The sequence below is a fragment of the Ascaphus truei genome, chromosome 9 (genome assembly GCF_040206685.1).
Source record: "Ascaphus truei isolate aAscTru1 chromosome 9, aAscTru1.hap1, whole genome shotgun sequence".
Taxonomy (NCBI): Eukaryota; Metazoa; Chordata; class Amphibia; order Anura; family Ascaphidae; genus Ascaphus; species Ascaphus truei.
This window is the reverse complement of record NC_134491.1, coordinates 58,543,715-58,561,166: the sequence shown is the minus strand read 5'-3', so window position 1 is coordinate 58,561,166 and position 17,452 is coordinate 58,543,715. Positions and strand designations below refer to the sequence as shown.

General features: G+C 43.3%; 1 protein-coding gene across 12 annotated transcripts in view; it reads left to right on the top strand.

Annotated features, from left to right (window-relative positions):
• EML1 (EMAP like 1) overlaps positions 1-13,618 on the top strand; it is a 100,069-nt gene extending 86,451 nt beyond the window's left edge. For all 12 annotated transcript variants that reach the window (XM_075615106.1, XM_075615103.1, XM_075615100.1 and 9 more), the window contains 11 exons: positions 1,237-1,336; positions 2,552-2,703; positions 3,430-3,555; positions 4,957-5,088; positions 5,996-6,063; positions 6,902-6,990; positions 8,334-8,431; positions 8,965-9,052; positions 9,448-9,543; positions 10,492-10,622; positions 11,459-13,618. In XM_075615106.1, the coding sequence (XP_075471221.1) occupies positions 1,237-1,336; positions 2,552-2,703; positions 3,430-3,555; positions 4,957-5,088; positions 5,996-6,063; positions 6,902-6,990; positions 8,334-8,431; positions 8,965-9,052; positions 9,448-9,543; positions 10,492-10,622; positions 11,459-11,584 (1,206 nt within the window). In that variant the 3' untranslated portion in view covers positions 11,585-13,618. The remainder of the gene's footprint in view (positions 1-1,236; positions 1,337-2,551; positions 2,704-3,429; positions 3,556-4,956; positions 5,089-5,995; positions 6,064-6,901; positions 6,991-8,333; positions 8,432-8,964; positions 9,053-9,447; positions 9,544-10,491; positions 10,623-11,458) is intronic.
• Positions 13,619-17,452: the final 3,834 nt, after the last annotated feature.

Here is a 17,452-nt window from a genome sequence, read left to right as displayed (position 1 = left end):
TGTATTGTATTTGTTACACCACAACTGTGCTGTAGCTATTGATGCATTCAATATTGCTATCCCTGCAATCTGCTCATTTTACAGTTCTGTATATTTTCTTAAATGCCATAAATACATGAACATAAAATCTTAACCTTTCCCAGTGTTACTTTCATGTTATGTATACGGATGTCTATATAAATATAGATCGTTTATATAGTGATAGACTATGTATAACATAGACTAGTATTAGTTTGGTCGTATATGTCAGGGGTGTGCAAACGTTTCCGTTTGTGTCCCCCTGTCTGCCCCCCCTCGCTTGCTTGCTCTTAGACTTATGTGGCGTCATGTGACGTCGCGTCGCCAAAGAGCCGGCTGAGAGCAGGTAAGTGAAGTTACAGAGGCCTCCCCCCTTGGGGAAGAGTGCTGGACCTCTGCAAATGCTGTACCTTCCCCCCCCCACCCCCCAGAAATTCCTGCGCACCCCTGGTATATATGCTTACATGTTATAGTTATGTAGAAATAACATGTTTGTAGCAGGAGAAAGAGCTACCAGAGCAGCATGTTGCTAAATATAATCCATCCAAACAACAATGGCCCATATTTATTAAGGGGTGCTACTCTAGAAGACTCCTTCTAGCACAGGGGTGGACCACTAACAGGTCAGGTTTTCAGGATATCCCTGCTTCAGCACAGGTGGCTGTCAACGACTGAGCCACTGATTGAGCCACCTGTGCTGCAGCAGGAATATCCTTAAAACCTGACCTGTTGGTGGCCCTTGAGGACTGGAGTTGGCCAGCCCTGGACTAGAGAAATATATCACTGGAGATAAACACATTACCCATGCTCTTTCCTTTATCTGAATTCATATTAAAAGCCAAGTTTTCTGTAATTCCTGGAGGCATTGCATGATGTTTCTATATCCAACCACATTTCCCGAGCGTAACTGGACAATGAGTCACCTGTGCTCAAGCAGGTTCTACGACTGAGCGACCTGTGCTGAAGCAGTTATATCCTGAGAACCTGGCCTGTTGGGGGCGGGGGGGGGGGGGGTCTTGAGGACTGGCAATGCCCGCCCCTGTGCTAGCACATCTCTGTAAAATATAGCCCTTTATTGCCCGTTCACTTGAATAGAGGCATCTATAAGGTGTCTTCTAGAGTGGCACTATTTAATAAATATATAATAAATATAAATAATAAATATAAATAATAAATATGGCCCATTTAGTCTTTTTTTTTTTTTTGTGTCCTTTTTAGAAACAAGAAAAACCAAAGTTTGTGCTGTGTGTGACCTTTTCTGAAAATGGGGATACAATCACAGGGGACTCGAGTGGGAACCTCCTGGTTTGGGGAAAAGGTAAAACATAATTCCTTTTGGAAAGCATAATATGCGCGTGTCCCAGCTGTACCGCGTCACCGCCTCACCGCGTCACCGCCGCACCGCCACCTCGCGTCACATCCGTACCGCGTCACCGCCGTACCGCGTCACCACCGCTCCGCGTCACCGCCGCTCCGCGTCACATCCGTACCGCGCCACCGCCGTACCGCATCACCGCCGCTCCGCGTCACATCCGTACCGCGCCACCGCCGTACCGCGTCACCGCCGTACCACGTCACATCCGTACCGCGTCACATCCGTACCGCGTCACCGCCGTACCGCGTCACCGCCGTACCGCGTCACCGCCGTACCGCGTCACCGCCGTAGCGCATCACAGCCGTTCCAACGTGTGTTTTTTCCCCCCTTTCTTTGTTCCCATCTTCTGTCACTTTGTTCTGCCAGCCGACATCGAATCAAATTATTTGCACCAAAGAAAATATAAATATACCATCACTTTCCATTCTAAATGTATTGGAGACAAAATATTCCTCTGGTGCAACTATTTCCCACCATTTACACCGAAGCTCCGGCACAGCCGCTTATAATGCAGACTGTGCCTCTCTTTAATGATGAGGTGCTGCAGCAGGGGTGGCCAACTCCAGTCCTCAAGGGCCACCAACATGCCAGATATTGGAGAAATCCCTGCTTCAGCATAGGTGGCTGTCGGTGACTGAGCCACCTGTGCTGAAGCAGGGATGTCCTTCAAACCGGACCTGTTCGTGGCCCTTGAGGATTGAAGTTGGCCACCCCTGCTGCAGTATCTGCATTGATGGGCGGTATTGTAGTTTAGTGCAAATTGGTGTGCTGAGAGCATCGAGTGTAAGATTTGCGCTGTACTAAGCACTAATAATATTCATTGCATTCTCTGTCTCAACATTTTCTAGAAATCCTCATTACCTTCTATGAGAAACTAATTTATCGGAATAGCTTCGGTTGGTGACAAATGTCCAAGTAAACAGTGACTTAATTAGGCTAATGGTGCCATCTTCAGAATATCATTCAACAGAAGGTCATTAACATCAGAAGTATAACACTTCTCATCAAACACCATTATCTAGCAGCAATCACTAAAATATTCTGCAGGGATCCTGGCCTTCCCTGTACATTGTGTCCGCTTTAATACTTCCATTATCCTTAATATTAGCCACATTGTGAATGCAATTCCAGGACAATGTTGCGGTTTATTTTTTGTAGGTACCAATCGAATAAGTCACGCAGTGCAAGCGGCACACGAGGGGGGCATTTTTGCACTTTGCATGCAGAGAGATGGAACGCTGGTGTCCGGAGGAAAGGATCGAAAACTCATTTCATGGAATGGGAATTATCAAAAACTTAGTAAAGTTGAGGTGAGATTTTCTTTAGTCTTTGAAGGTACATTCACATTGATCAGCAATTCCTTGATAATGGTTGGTTAGTCTTTCGATTGTGGGTCATTTTTAAGATTGCATCTGCCCTTCATAGGACCACAAAAAGCCTCCCTACTATTAAAGGTAAGGATCAGAAACGCACAAAGTTATCTCACACTCACTCACTCTCTCTCTCTCTCTCTCTCTCTCTCTCTCTCTCTCTCTCTCTCTCTCTCTCTCTCTCTCTCTCTCTCTCTCTCTCTCTCTCTCTCTCTCTCTCTCTCTCCTCTTTCTCCTCTCTCTCCTCTCTCTCCTCTCTCTCCTCTTTCTCTCTTTCTCTCTTTCTCTCTCTCTCTCTCTCTCTCTCTCTCTCTCTCTCTCTCTCTCTCTCTCTCTCTCTCTCTCCTTCTCTCTCTCTCGCCTGATCCTAGTGCATTATTACTAAAAAAAATAAATGTAATAAATTCCATAGCTCACAATTCAAAATTCACAGACGTCAGAATGCTTGAGACACCTGTGCTGAAGCAGGGATATCCTGAAAACCTGACATGCATTAGAGCCTACTTTGTAATCTTGTTGCCTGATACACAGGGAGAAACGGTGATTTTGCCCAAAGTCAGAAGGGCGGCTGACGCTGGGATTCAAACATGGTTGACCTTTAAATCTGTGTGAAATAATTGCTTTTTAAATGTTTTTTTTTATTTGTGCTCTTTTTTCTCTACCCAGATTCCAGAGCAATTTGGCCCAGTACGGACCGTCGCGGAGGGGAAAGGAGATGTTGTGTTAATTGGCACTACTAGAAACTTTGTTCTACAAGGCACTTTGTCAGGAGACTTTCACACTATTACCCAGGTAAGTGGGGGAGACTAGTTGTTGCTGGTATTGTTTGACTCTATCATTTTGGTTTAAACTGTAAGGTGTGAGTGTGTGTGTGTGTGTGTGTGTGTGTGTGTGTGTGTGTGTGTGTGTGTGTGTGTGTGTGTGTGTGTGTGTGTGTGTGTGTGTGTGTGTGTGTGTGTGTGTGTGTGTGTGTTTTTCTGAAAGTCGGGGTTCCAGTAGCATTGCGTGGTGTAATGGGCACCCTTAGAACACTCCCTTGCATGGAATGGTTAGCAGGGGGGTCGCGATAGCTCATTTTCATTAATGTCAGCTCCGGTGACCCCCTGGATCTCAAGATACTTCCCGAAGAAGGTGCCACCGGTAGGGTTACCTCTAAGGGAAAAAACTGGCAGGCTTTAAATCTCCTGCAATGTGGGGGCCAATGGGAAGACACAAGAGCATCCATTGTGGCTCCCTGCTGATCCACATGACAGGACTTGCATACCAGGAAGTAACTGACGCCATCTTCCCCGGTACATATCTCTGGAACCAGGGCGTCCCCTGAGACACACCGCCCCTCACACACACACATCACACATTGTGAACAGTTAGCAATATTCTTGTGTTATAGGGGCCCCCAATGTACCACATACTGCTATACTGGCCCCTTCGTGCCAGAAAATCTATTAAAGAGGCGGGCAAGACAAAGATTGCTCCTCGAAAGCAGCAATCCCCCCACTGTTACTTACCAGTGAAGCTTCCAGGTTTAAATCTCCCTACAGGGAAAGCAAAAATGGCTGCCAAACCTCTGATCAATTGGAAGCAGCAACATCATCGGTTGCGGCTTCTAACTGGGCAGCCATTTTAAATCCCCTCCTCCCCCCCTTTAAAAACCCAGGAAGTAATACCAGGAACATCCCCGGAAGTATCTCGGGAGCAGAGCTGAAAATAGTGTGGTGCTGCTCCAGAGGACCCCTAGTTCCAATGAATAATAATTTTAAAAAGAAGGGGGGGTATTTAGGGAGGGATTGAATAAAGTATTTACATTGTAAGCTCCTTGTGACCTTGGGCAAGTCACTTTATCGCCCTGTGCCTCAAGCACCAAAACCATAGATTGTAAGCTCCACGGGGCAGGGACCTCAGCCTGCAAAATGTCTCTGTAAAGCGCTACGTAAAACTAGCAGCGCTACACAAAAACAGGCTATTATTATTATTATAAGCTCCTCTGTGCATGCAACCTCAATGTTGTTTGTTTACCGTGTGTGTGTGTGTGTACTTCATACTATACAGTGATAACGAAATATTGCAACCAATAAACACCAAGCTCTTTTTGTTTTCCGTTACATAAGAAACGTTGATATAAACCAGATGCATTTCCACGTCGTTGTTGGTGTTTGTTTTTTTCACATCCTTTTCCTTTGTTGCATTGAATAGGGTCATACTGATGAACTCTGGGGACTTGCGGCACATTCATTGAAGCCCCAGTTCTTAACATGTGGTCATGACAAGCAAATCACACTATGGGATGCCACCAGTCATCGCCCAATCTGGAGCAAAATTATTGAGGTATGTTCCAGTGTTCCCTGAGGAGCTGAGAGCGGAGAGATGTTTTCACTATAGGACAGGTTGGAAGGTGCATCGTCGGAGTTGGATAATGGCTGTGTAGTGCATGTGGTTGAGTGAGACGGTGGCCGTAGCAGCAGCAGCTGATCTTGCCTGCTCCTTGTGTCCCCTGCATCTATTGGTGCCCGGGAGCTGTACACACAAGCAGAGGTTGTATTAGAGAACTAGAAAGATAGTAGAAAAAAACGGCAGAGGGGAAAAGTGGCAGCGAGAAAAGACCAGGGCGAGAGTGAGAGAACAGAAAAGAGATGGAAAGGAAAGTGGGTACGCAGCAATGGGGAAGTGGCAGAAATTAACATCTATAGCGGAAAAAGTGACACAAGTTTTGGAGGTATCTGGGAAAATTCCAGTAGCAACTAAGATCACGGAAAGTTGTTATAAGATTTGACGGTTCTGCCTCACACCTTATTTATTTTATAAAAATGTTTTAACAGGAAGTAGTAAATTGAGAGTTACCTCTCGTTTTCAAGTATGTCCTGGGCACAGAGTTATAACAATACATGGTTACATTAAATGACCAGAGGTTATACAGTCCATTCAGACATCTTTACACCAAACCACACTTATTGGAACCTTTTGTTGGTGAGTGTGTAGGTTACACCACATCTTGTGAGACTGCCCAATTATTCTGCACTTTTTTGGCGAGTGACACTACGGTGATCTGTGATCTGTGATCTGTGATCTGTGATCTGTGTTCCATTGGTATCAGGAGAAGAATAGATACAATATATATAGAAGTTACATTTTCCGTCTTGGTTAAACTACTTGTTGGTCCAATAAAAGTTGGACCAACACCTACTCCGTCTCCCGCCTTTGTTACTACAGTCTTGGTTAAACGTTCTTGTTTTAGGATCCAGCACAGTCTTCTGGGTTCCATCCAACTGGTTCTGTTGTAGCAATAGGCACCCTCACTGGGAGGTAAGAAGAACTATTTCTTTTGGTGCTGTCTATTACAACAAAATGCAATGTTCACCCCCTATATATATCGCAGAGCAAACATCATCCTACTCTCTGTCTTCATGCAGTGAGTGAGAAATGAACAGATTACAGTTGCATTGCTCTACTCTGGAAATAAAATAAAAACTGGAGTTAAAAACCATATTGGATATGGAGCTGAAATGACTAATCCTTCCCCTGCTTGAATTACCATTATTAAGAAATCCTTTACGACATACCAAAATGAGAACCGTTGTTTTTTTATTTCTTTGACTCCCTCTTAAGCCTGATAGAGAACCTGTACCTTTTTGTTGTAGAGGTTGATTTTTGCGATGTTGCATTTTATGCATTAGCCTTAATGCACTGAATGAATGTCCGCTATTTTTAAAGGGTTAAAGAAGAGCGGTGGTTCACTTTGGGGAATTTTGGATTAGATTTTAACTACTTCAACATCTTTTGAGCTTTTTGCTTCAATGGTAAACAATGCAAACAACCTATTTTTGGGGGGGAACTAAATGTTCCCACAAAGCAAGCAATGCTCTGTTAATCACTCATTCATGGGCTGTAATAATGGTAACTTTAGGGGTGCACCATTATCTACTGGGACAGTATTTCTCACGCAGCTGAGCACTTGTAGAAAGCCGCCTTCCTAGTGAACATGTCGCCATTGCTAAACATTTGTCTTTTTGCCAAAGCATCATGGCTTTTCTTATGGAGGAGTGCTGAATAATTGCTGCTTAAATGGTCTCGAGTCACATGACGCAGCCGCTCCCGTAGCCGTCAAAGGGTTAATCTTGTGATTTCTCCTCTTCTCCGGCAGGTGGTTTGTTTTAGACACAGAGACGAAAGATTTAGTCACCGTGCATACCGATGGCAATGAACAGTTGTCTGTGATGCGTTACTCACCAGGTTTGTGCTTTTCTTACCCCTAATATATTCAATTCAAACAGATCTTCAGGGCTCAGTGTTTCAACTCAGCAATTTCCTTTGGTTTAAATAAAAATGACACTTGCGAGCACATTCACATGTCAGGTCTGCAACCCTGTCCGTCCCCATTAACTCTTGGCATACGAGGCTACTACAGCCGAGGATTCTGGGTAATGACATGCACATGAGCATTCGGGGTATCACTTTTTTTTATCTTGCCTGATAATAACAACTTCAAGCTTCACATTGCAAAGCCACTAACCATCCTCACACGGAGACCCAAAAGGTCGGAACGGCTGTGAGCAAAGTTACCGCTTCTTTAACCCGGGCTGTGCTGAAAAAGCTTTGCAATACGGCAGCCATAAGCTTGTATGTTTAGGTAAACAAGAAGTAAAGAGTGACACGTCATTACCCACAATCCCTGGCTGCAGTTAGAAGCATTGTATGCTAAGGCTGCGGCCAGGGTGTAGAGACGCTTGCGCTCGGTGCGTTTAAATACCTTGTTCCTGATAGACGCGTCCTAAGTGCTGGTGCGTGCGTGTGCTTGGACCAGAGATGTGCTTGGGGAGACAGAAGAATTCGTTTTTCCGGCGCGATGGCTGATCACATGGCAAGGGAAGAGCCAATCAAAGTGCAGCAGACTGGAAAACCAATGAAAATCTAGCATTAAGACATCAAATCCAAGCACTGGGAGGCGGTGTGCTGTGCTGTTAAACTTTTGTTGTGATTGCAGCATTTTTGGGAGAGGGGGATGTGACGTCACGGTCGCTCGTCATTGACACGCCCCACTCTAGTGTGACATGCCCACCTCCCGTCTGTGGCACGCCCTCTTCCCCCCCCCCCCCCCTCCACCCCTCCTGCGTGAGCTGATGTGACGCCTCGTGAGCGTGCGTCCCTCACCCTGGCCTCAGACCTAAGAGAGAATGGGGAAAGGCAGGGCTGCAGACCTGAGATGTGAATGTGCTCACAAGTGGTCATTTCACTTGCTGTACACTGCACACTGGAGGGTGTTTGTCACTTTTTTTTTATTTTGACTCGCCATAACAAATTTAGGTTTTTTTGTTCAAGAAATGGTGACGGAGATCAATAGGGAAAAGTCTTTATTTTGACCCATTTCCTGGCACTTTATTTTGCCATCACCTTACCTTTTGGGTTTGAAAGTGTTTTGTTCCGTTCCCTACGCCCCTAAAGACCCCATTGGTTCAATAAATAGTCAGTATCCGTAACAGCAACGTCTTTACTTCATTAGACAGATAATACCTTTCTGCGATGAGTGTTACCGCTGACTCATTTGTTTTGTATCTTTTTTTTTGTTCCTCTAATAGATGGAAATTTTCTTGCGATCGGTTCCCATGACAACTATATCTATATTTATGCTGCTAATGAGAACGGAAGAAAATACGGGCGAATCGGAAAATGTTCAGTAAGGGGTTTGGCTATAAATAGGTTTTGATATGTTCATTTTAAGCATTATGTTGACTCAGGACCGGCTTGATGGCGGCGCCTTCGCACCGGGCCCCGCGGTAACAGAGAGGCCCCCGCGCTCTTCCCCACAACACTGAAACTGATTGCCGGGGGAGAGCGCGGGGCCGCTAACCCTCTTACCTTCTCCTTCGCGATGTCTTCCTGCAGTGTCCTTCATCATTGCGCCGTGACATCAAATGGCGTTGCCATGACAACGCGACACCATGATGAGGGCCCTTGCAGGAGGAGATGGAGACGGTAAGAGGACCCACACCACGTCTACACCTTGCCCCGCAACATTCCCATACGGCCCTGCACCGACCTGTAGTGTGAGGGGGAAATAAATGTGTCTGATACCCACTGGAAATGGTACTGCAATGCATTCAGTGTTGTAATAATTGTTCCGAGCTGTCTCCATTTCCAGCAACTGAGACCATAAACTTTGGAAGATTTAGACAATGGGAAGATTTTGACCATGTCCTTTCTTTTCAGGGGCATTCAAGTTTCATCACTCACTTGGACTGGTCTGTGAATTCACAGTATTTGATGTCTAATTCGGGGGACTACGAAATCCTGTATTGTAAGTGTGTGTTTTTTTTTTTTTTTATAGCAAATATTCATTGGAGTTTAGCATTGAATTCAACATTAATGTTCTGGAGCTACTTTTACATTCATGGAGGCTCCTGAAAAGTTGTCCCACCAACCCGCTGCAACCTATCCAGTTTAACCTTCGCAGCATTAGATAGAGAAGTTCCTGAAGCATTGCCACAATAAAGGGACGCTAAACTTGAGTAGGTTTATGGGGTAAAAACCAGGATGCCACTTGGGATGAAGGGCTTGCTATAAATTCTGTATTCTGTTTGCCAGGCTGCGTTGATCATCTATGCAGAACATTTGATATTAATACGCTGTTCATGTCACGTTTCCATACTTTTTTGCTCCGTTTTAGATTGTTTTCGTCCTCCCTTTTTCTAGGGATTCCCACAGCCTGCAAGCAAGTAGTAAGCGTTGAAACGACTAGAGATATCGAGTGGGCAACGTACACCTGTACTCTCGGATTCCACGTTTTTGGTTAGTTTTCTGAAAGCAAACACTCCCTGGGGCACGTTTTCTTGGATAAGGAAAACGAGATTAAAACGTGATTTGGCCTGGCCACTGTGTAACTATTGTATTTATTTTTGTTGCACTCGCTGTACATATAGATATAAATATCTATATCCGGAAATAGCCGTGTTAGTCCAGTGCAGAATAAATGAGTTCTTCAGTATTAGGTGATACCTTTTTTTTATTTGGACTAACAATTGACAATTGGACTAACAGCAGCAGCAGCATGGAGGGGGAATTATATATATATCTCTATCTCATCACACAGTGCTGAGCTAGCATATGCAAGGTTTGATTCTTGTATGATATGGTATAATTTATAAAAAATTTAAATAATAATAATAATTATATAATATATATAATAAATTATACAATATAATAAAAAATAAAATAATAATTTGTAAATTATGCAGGAATACCGTGTGTGTTTTCAACTGCATTGGAACTGAGGTGTCTTCCAGGGCTCAACTGTATTATTTAAAGCTCTGGGGACCAAAATAATTTCCCGTTAACTTGCTGGTGTACTCCTCTTTCAGAAGTCAATATGGCCACGACCTCCCTCTGGTCTCGCAGGCCAATAGGATGCTGCAATGTGTTGTTGTTGCATGTTCTTGTATAGCGCTGCTAGTTGTACGCAGCGTTGCGGCTTCCTATTGGACAGCCGTGTAAATATCAAGGGAGAACGCTGGTGAGTATCTCATGAACTGGGAGGTCCCGGAGCTAAAAAATAACCTGGTTCAGGACTGCTACTTTGTGGGGGTTCAGGTGCAGGGTTGGTGCTCAGAACAGGATTTCTGGAGCATTCCCGCGTTTATGCGGTTTCCCTTGGCTTCAAAGCATATTCCTGTTGAGAGGAACCCGATCTGCGGCTCTAACTTCAGATAACTCGCCCTTTTACGTGTCCTTTTTCTACAGGTGTATGGCCAGAAGGTTCGGATGGAACAGACATCAACGCCATCTGCAGGTCCATTGATAAAAAACTTCTGGCTACCGGTGATGATTTTGGCAAAGTGCACCTGTTCTCGTATCCATGCTCACAGTTCAGGGTAAGCTATATACTTTAGGCGTAAGCATGTTTTAATGGTGCCTTTTTACAGAACAATTTAAAGTAGTAGATTGCGCTGACTTTTTTTTTTTTTTTTGCATTATTTATTTTTATTGCATATTGTTTAAGATTTAATTTTAAAAGATCTCTTGTTGCCCTTTCAGGGGGTGATTTTTATTAACAAATCTAATGGCAGGTCCCAGGCTGTGTTCCTGAACGCATGTGGAGACTGCGCACTTAGTAAGGCCCCAAATGCACCGTGGCGTGGGTGGTGTAGTTACAGCGAGAGCTTCCAAAACGACTCCCCACAATGCTTTGCATCCACCGCTGCAAGGTATTGTGGGGCGTGACTTTGGAAGCTTCCACAGTAATTGACTGCTGTACCACTCATGCTGTCTGCATACACAGAGGTGCAGTATAGCGCTTTACTGGGCGTTTGTTCCCTCACAAGCTCGGGACACTACCTGGGATCTGTTAAATGGTTTTATTGGTAATAATCTAATTGGGCAATAAGATTTATTAATTGGGCGCTTTGCAGAGAAACTATTTTCTAGCACAGGATGCTCAATGTAAAAAAGGTTGAGAACCACTGATTTTAGGAGATATGAACCGTTGGAATATTAAATGCCTGTGAGGCAAAATATGGCTGTCACCTCGGTGCCCAGTGCAGTCTGGGAGTTACCATGGTAATCTCAGATTAAGAAAACAATGATTTCTAACACTAGGAAATGTTCACGGGCAAAATACTAGCGTTACATGAGTTAAACTCATCTAGGCTTCTTGGGGGGGGGGGGGTTAATGCTTGGAAGTGTTAGTTCATGATGTTGTATTTTTCAGGCCGCGGGCCATGCCTATGGTGGGCATAGCAGCCACGTCACCAATGTGAACTTTTTATATGAAGACGGCCATCTAATCTCCACTGGAGGGAAGGATACAAGTATCATGCAGTGGCGTGTTGTCTAAAGAGAACGACTGCGTGGATTCCCAGAGACCTCCGAGAGTATCTATGTACAAACACACGTCTTTTCATATCTGGCTCGGCTGTTTAAATAGAGTCTCTGAACTGTTTAAAAAAAATTTCAAAAAAAGACACAAACTCAGGAACAACCCTCTTTGCTAGTTACCTAGCCAGACGTCTCAATATGTGTCACCTCTCTCTCTCTGCTTTTCAAGAGGGCAATCTATACATATAATCCTGTCAATCATTACTTTGTAATATGAAGAAGCTTGAAGGTTTACAAAGCATTCACCAATGTAATGTTAAATGTCTATATAATGTACTGTAAATGTGCTGCAACAGGCCTTCTAAAATGCTGTTTACGCCTTCCGTGCTTATTATTTTGCCATTAACAGTATTCAGACATCTGCTTCACGGATGCTAGAAAGCGACTTTGGGTACTTTGTGAAATACAGCGGTAAGACTCCTGATTTAGTTGGAATAATAAATGTGAATATTTTTAAGTCCGGTGTTTATACGACATTTGGACAAATTGTCTTTTTTTTTTCTCTCTCCTTCTATTCCGCAGCAGTCCTATCCCAGATAATTTCAAATAATAGAATTAACATTTGCTAGATTTATTGGGCATTGAAAGCAAATGTCTTGTTTACTTTTGTTTACTTTAGACAATATTTGTTTCTATTTTGACGAACTATCTTTAGCCTGTGTATTCTGCTGCCGTAGGCTGCGCTTATAGTGCCGGCGACGCGATGTCGCGCCAAAACAAATACATTGAATCCGTCGCGTGCGCTTATAGTAAGCACGACGTAGCGACCAAAAATTTGGTAGTCAGTATTGTTTGATTTTTGGAGAGACAGTCGCCACATGTGACTGTCTCTAAACCAATCACAGAGCGCCTATTGCACTCTGCCCTCCCCCTTGGTGATGTCACTGGCCTTGTCGCCAGCGACGTCGCTCAAATTTTAAATACAACTTTCGCCAATGGCGATGGGTGACGTCATCAGTCGCGTCATCGGCACAATAAGCGCGGCCTTAAACTTCAGTAAGACATCTTCTCGTAAGAATGATGTACAATAATATTTGTGGGCTAGTCGCAGATCTCTCTAACTTTGCTGTCAGTGCTGCGATATAACATTGTGCTGCAGCATTCTCACCAACTATAGAAAAGTATCAATTGTGCAGCCGTTGGTGGTGATCCTTTTGTGCTACTCAGAAATGTAATAAAATGGCATTATCATGCACTTATCTGAAACTAGGAGCAGAATGGCTGCTATTTTGCTACCAGGAATCCCTCAGGAGATACAGCTCAACCCCCTTATAACTCTGTGCTTGGGGTCCAAAGAATCACATTGCGTTATAAGCGATCGCGTTAGAAATAATGTACAACTGTATGCATTGTACAATAAAGTATTTAAGATACCAATAATCGTGTTGTAAAGTATTCATAGATACGAAAATTGGGAGCCACGCTTGCATCGCGTTATAAGCGGATTCGCGTTATAACTGGGTTGAGCTGTATTTTTGGTGCTTCAGGAAATGGAAAGAGCCCCAGACTGCATCCTTGCAGCCAGGCCAGTAACTACGGGGGAATGCAGTGTTTCTCTTGTTCAATAAACCCATTAGGATTTCTATAGTAGAAAAAGTAGAAAAAAAACAAACATTATTTTTAACTTCAGAGAATTCCTACATTAAAGCCAGATTAAAATGTATATAATATTTGGGAAGACTGCTGCTTTAAGTCACAAAACCCATACGAAGTGAAGGTGATCACATAGCTAAGTGCCTTTCCTTTGTTGCAATTTAAATATTCCTGGTTGAATGGCACTTTGATAAGTTTGTACCATACAATCAAACTTCTGCTTCAAAAATGGGGTTGCAGTGACCTGGTAAAAGAGAATGCGCTTATGTAAGAATGATACCAATGAATTATGTTGATTTGATGTACATTCATCACTTGAATACTGTACTGAGCTTTCACTGTATCACATTTTATCAATGCGTAATAAACAGTAAGGCTATGCTTTACGTTTTATTCCTGTGAGTATTGTATATTTGTATTTAAAAAAATCCAACATAACTACAGTATATTCAATCTCTTAAAGAGGCAATCCAAGCAGGCGTTCCCCCCTTGTTTTTGAATAAAGCAGGGGGTCTCCGGAGCAGAACCCCATTAATTTCAGCTCCGAGAACCCCCCTGCTACCAAAGATACATACCTTCATAGGTGGTGCCGGTAGCCACTCTGGCTCGGCTAGCAGGGTTCATGTAATGGCCGATTTTTCAAAGCTCCTATACCCTGCGGGCCAATTGGAAGCCGTGATGTCATCCGGTGCGGTTTCCTATTGGCCCACGTGATGCAGGAGATACTGGTACCCCTTCAGAGGTTTGTATCTCCTACATCACGGCTTCCAATTGGCCCGCAGGGTATAGGAGCTTTGAAAAATCGGCCATTACATGAACCCTGCTAGCCGAGCCAGAGTGGCTACCGGCACCACCTATGAAGGTATGTATCTTTGGTAGCAGGGGGGTCCTCTGAGCTGAAATTAATGGGGTTCTGCTCCGGAGAACCACTGCTTCAATCCTATGTTACATTTTATTTAAACATTTTTTTAATTTTTTTAAATGGCTTGGATTGCTTCATTAAATGTACATTTGCATGAAAGAAAACTGAACTTAATAAGAACTTGCATGAAGCGATGTATGACTTCCGGAGGACCCTGTCTCCAGAGCATGGTTAGCTGTGAAAAGAGGATCACTAGAGGAAGTGAACAGGTGATTGTATATTGCTTACATGCTTATGAGGTTGGATTGTTTTAAGGGGTTTAAAATGCATTGTTTACATGAGAGCAGGGGAGAAAGTATATCTGGAAAAAATGTTGACATTTGTTATTGACTGAAGATGTAACTTTTTTTTTTTTTATTATTAAAAAGTGAATAGTTACATTTTATTAGTTGTGTCATAGCGCCCACAGTGTGTCGCTTAACCTTGCACAGCTACGTGGCAATGAAAGGGTTAAAGAGACTGGATTTTTAAACGTTGTTTCTTTAATCGGCTTGGGAAGTTATGAGCGCAGGATGCCAAAATGTGACCCATATTTGATTAATTGACTTTCACAGGTTTCCGGTAATGAATCGGTGTTAATGCAACAGTGTTTTGTATTCGGATGTATTGGACTTTTTAGATTTTTATATAACGTCGTAGCGGCTCATGCAAAAAAAAATCTAAAATAAATCGCAACTAAAGAGAGATGGAGATTAGAAATAGACGAAAAGGGACAAACCAAACCATAAATACCCTTATTTGGCGCCGAAACAACCCATGCCGGGAGTTTGTTGCCAAGCGACGTGATTGACGCCATACTAACAGGAAGGAAGGAAAAAGGTTAAAATCCGAAGAGCAGAATATAGAAAGCAACATAAATAGAAATATATCCATTGATGTTTCTGATCTATGTGAAAATACAAAGTATATTTGATGGTATCTCACCCCTGAAGAAGGACCGAAACGTCAGGCAACCGTTTGTGTTATGGGTCAATGAACACCTTTTTAACCATCTTTTTGGATCAACTGCTGATTCTATGATTACTTGGGTTTTAATTAGTTTTTTTTTTTTCTAGACTATTTTTTTTTAAAGATAAATCGTGTGTGTGTGTGTGTGTGTGTGTGTGTGTGTGTGTGTGTGTGTGTGTCCAGTGAGCACACCTTCAACAGTAAGGAACATTATATGCATGGCTTGTGCACGACTCATAAATCACAAATAGGAGCTTGTACATCAACTAACCCCACGGTTGCGAGATTAGACACGGCGGCTGCATCAGTAGGTGGTCGAAAAAAGTGTCAACACCTGAACCTTCCTCGGGAAAAAGCAAGAGCTTTGCAATGTGTTGCACATGTTTCTGGCAACGCATGAGTTAATATTTGCCGTCTCTGCTGGTTGTTCAGCACTGCAGTTTTTACATTAAGAAACACATATGCTAATAAGTAGTGTGGGAAAATCCATGAGAAATGTATCTACGGCTGAGCTCATTTTGTCCGTGTATGAGCTTGTCGGGCTGGTGTGTCACGTACAGTAAATGCTGTCTGTCTTGTGCACATTTTTGAATCCTCATTTCGTGCAAACTTTTTTTTTTTAATTAAATTCCACAAGTTGTGTGAACATTTTTTTTTTTTTAAATGAAGAAATGTTCTGCGCAGTTTCAAATTCCGCAAACGTTTTATTGCACAAACCGTGGTACAAAAGAAAAAGAAATATGGAGGATTTTGTGAAGTGCCAATAAAATACGTTTTGGTGGATACAAAGTGACAAACTCTCCACTGTAAAGTAACTAAAGATATCACCTGTGAGCACGTTCACGTGTGTGAGACAGGTCTGCAGCTCTGCATTTCACCACGATCCCTTGGCATGCAATGCTTCCACTCGGCGGCGGATTTAGAAATCTGCCACCCCGGGGCACTTTGCTGTGGCGGCCGCCTCCTTGCTGCTGCCCTCCTCCCAATTCACAGCGTCAAATTACACCGCGGACGTGCCGTCGCACGGCGTCTCGTTGCCATGGTAACGCATCATTATGGCGCCTCGATGTTACCATGGCAATGAGACGCCGTGTGACGCCATTTGATGCTGCAAATTGGGAGGAAGAGGGCAGCAGCAAGGAGGTGCCCCGCGTATGCAAGTGACTTCCCATTAGGCCTGAGAGCACGCGGCAAATGTATATGGGGCGGACATTTTTTGCCGCCCCAAAATTTTGCCGCCCTGGGCCTAATGGAATATCCGCCACTGCAGCCAGGGATTCTGGGCAATGACATGCAAATGAGCACCTTTTTTTACTTTTGATCAATTGGAACATGGAGCACTATAAGTGAATGCCTGCGCACCAGCATCAGAAGCTCGGCGTGGGACAGTCAGTCAGTGAGTGAGGCCCGCAGCTGAGGAGAGCCGGGCCCTGGCGGCAACTAGAGGACCGGCAGCCGGGCCCCCTACAGCCACCCGGCCTGGGACACTTGTCCTGGCTCTGCCCACCTGTTGGTGACCATTACCCAGAATCCCAGGCTGCAGTGGAAGCACTGTATGCGAAGCGATAATGGAGAAAAACAGGGCTGCCGACCTGCCTGAGAAGTGAATGTGCTCACAAGTGATCATTTTTATTTGCAGTAAGATGTGCAAATTTTATTGACTAAATTGAATCCCTGAATAAATTGTTGGTGTTTTCGATTTTGAGCTTTTTTGAAAGTTTCCATTTAAAATTTGCCATTTACACTTGAACATTTTTTTTTTTGTGCAGATTTATGCATAAAAAAAAAAAATGTTCATGTACATGGACATTTTTTTTTTACCCTTCATATTTCCTGCACCAGACCTTATTTATAATATGTTCGTAATGTTGTCATCACAGCGAGCTGACAATGGGATTGCAGAATGGTTTACATGCTGTACTTACTCGCACTTCCAATAATACATTTGATAATGTTAATAAAAAAATCTAAACATTTTTTTTTTTTTTTTTAAAGGAAGGAATAAGTCTGCCACTAGGTACATTTTCCACCTCTAAGTTATGTTTTTAATCCTTTATTTATTTTTCCCTTGGTTTTGCAGGCAACATGGGAAATATCAAATACTTGCTCCTAGTTGGGAGAAAAATAGGGAGATACTCCTGATCTAAAAATATATATATATATATATATTTTTTCCCAACATTTATTATATTAAATATGTATTGGTGGTCATTTAATCAAATATAGACAAAAAAATAAGCATAATCCTAATTGACCCTATCACACATATTATATAACCTACACACAATGATAAAAACAAAACCCTGAATCTCTGCTTGTGGCCATGAGGTCATATACTGCCCCTCTATTGCAGGGGGGATCAAC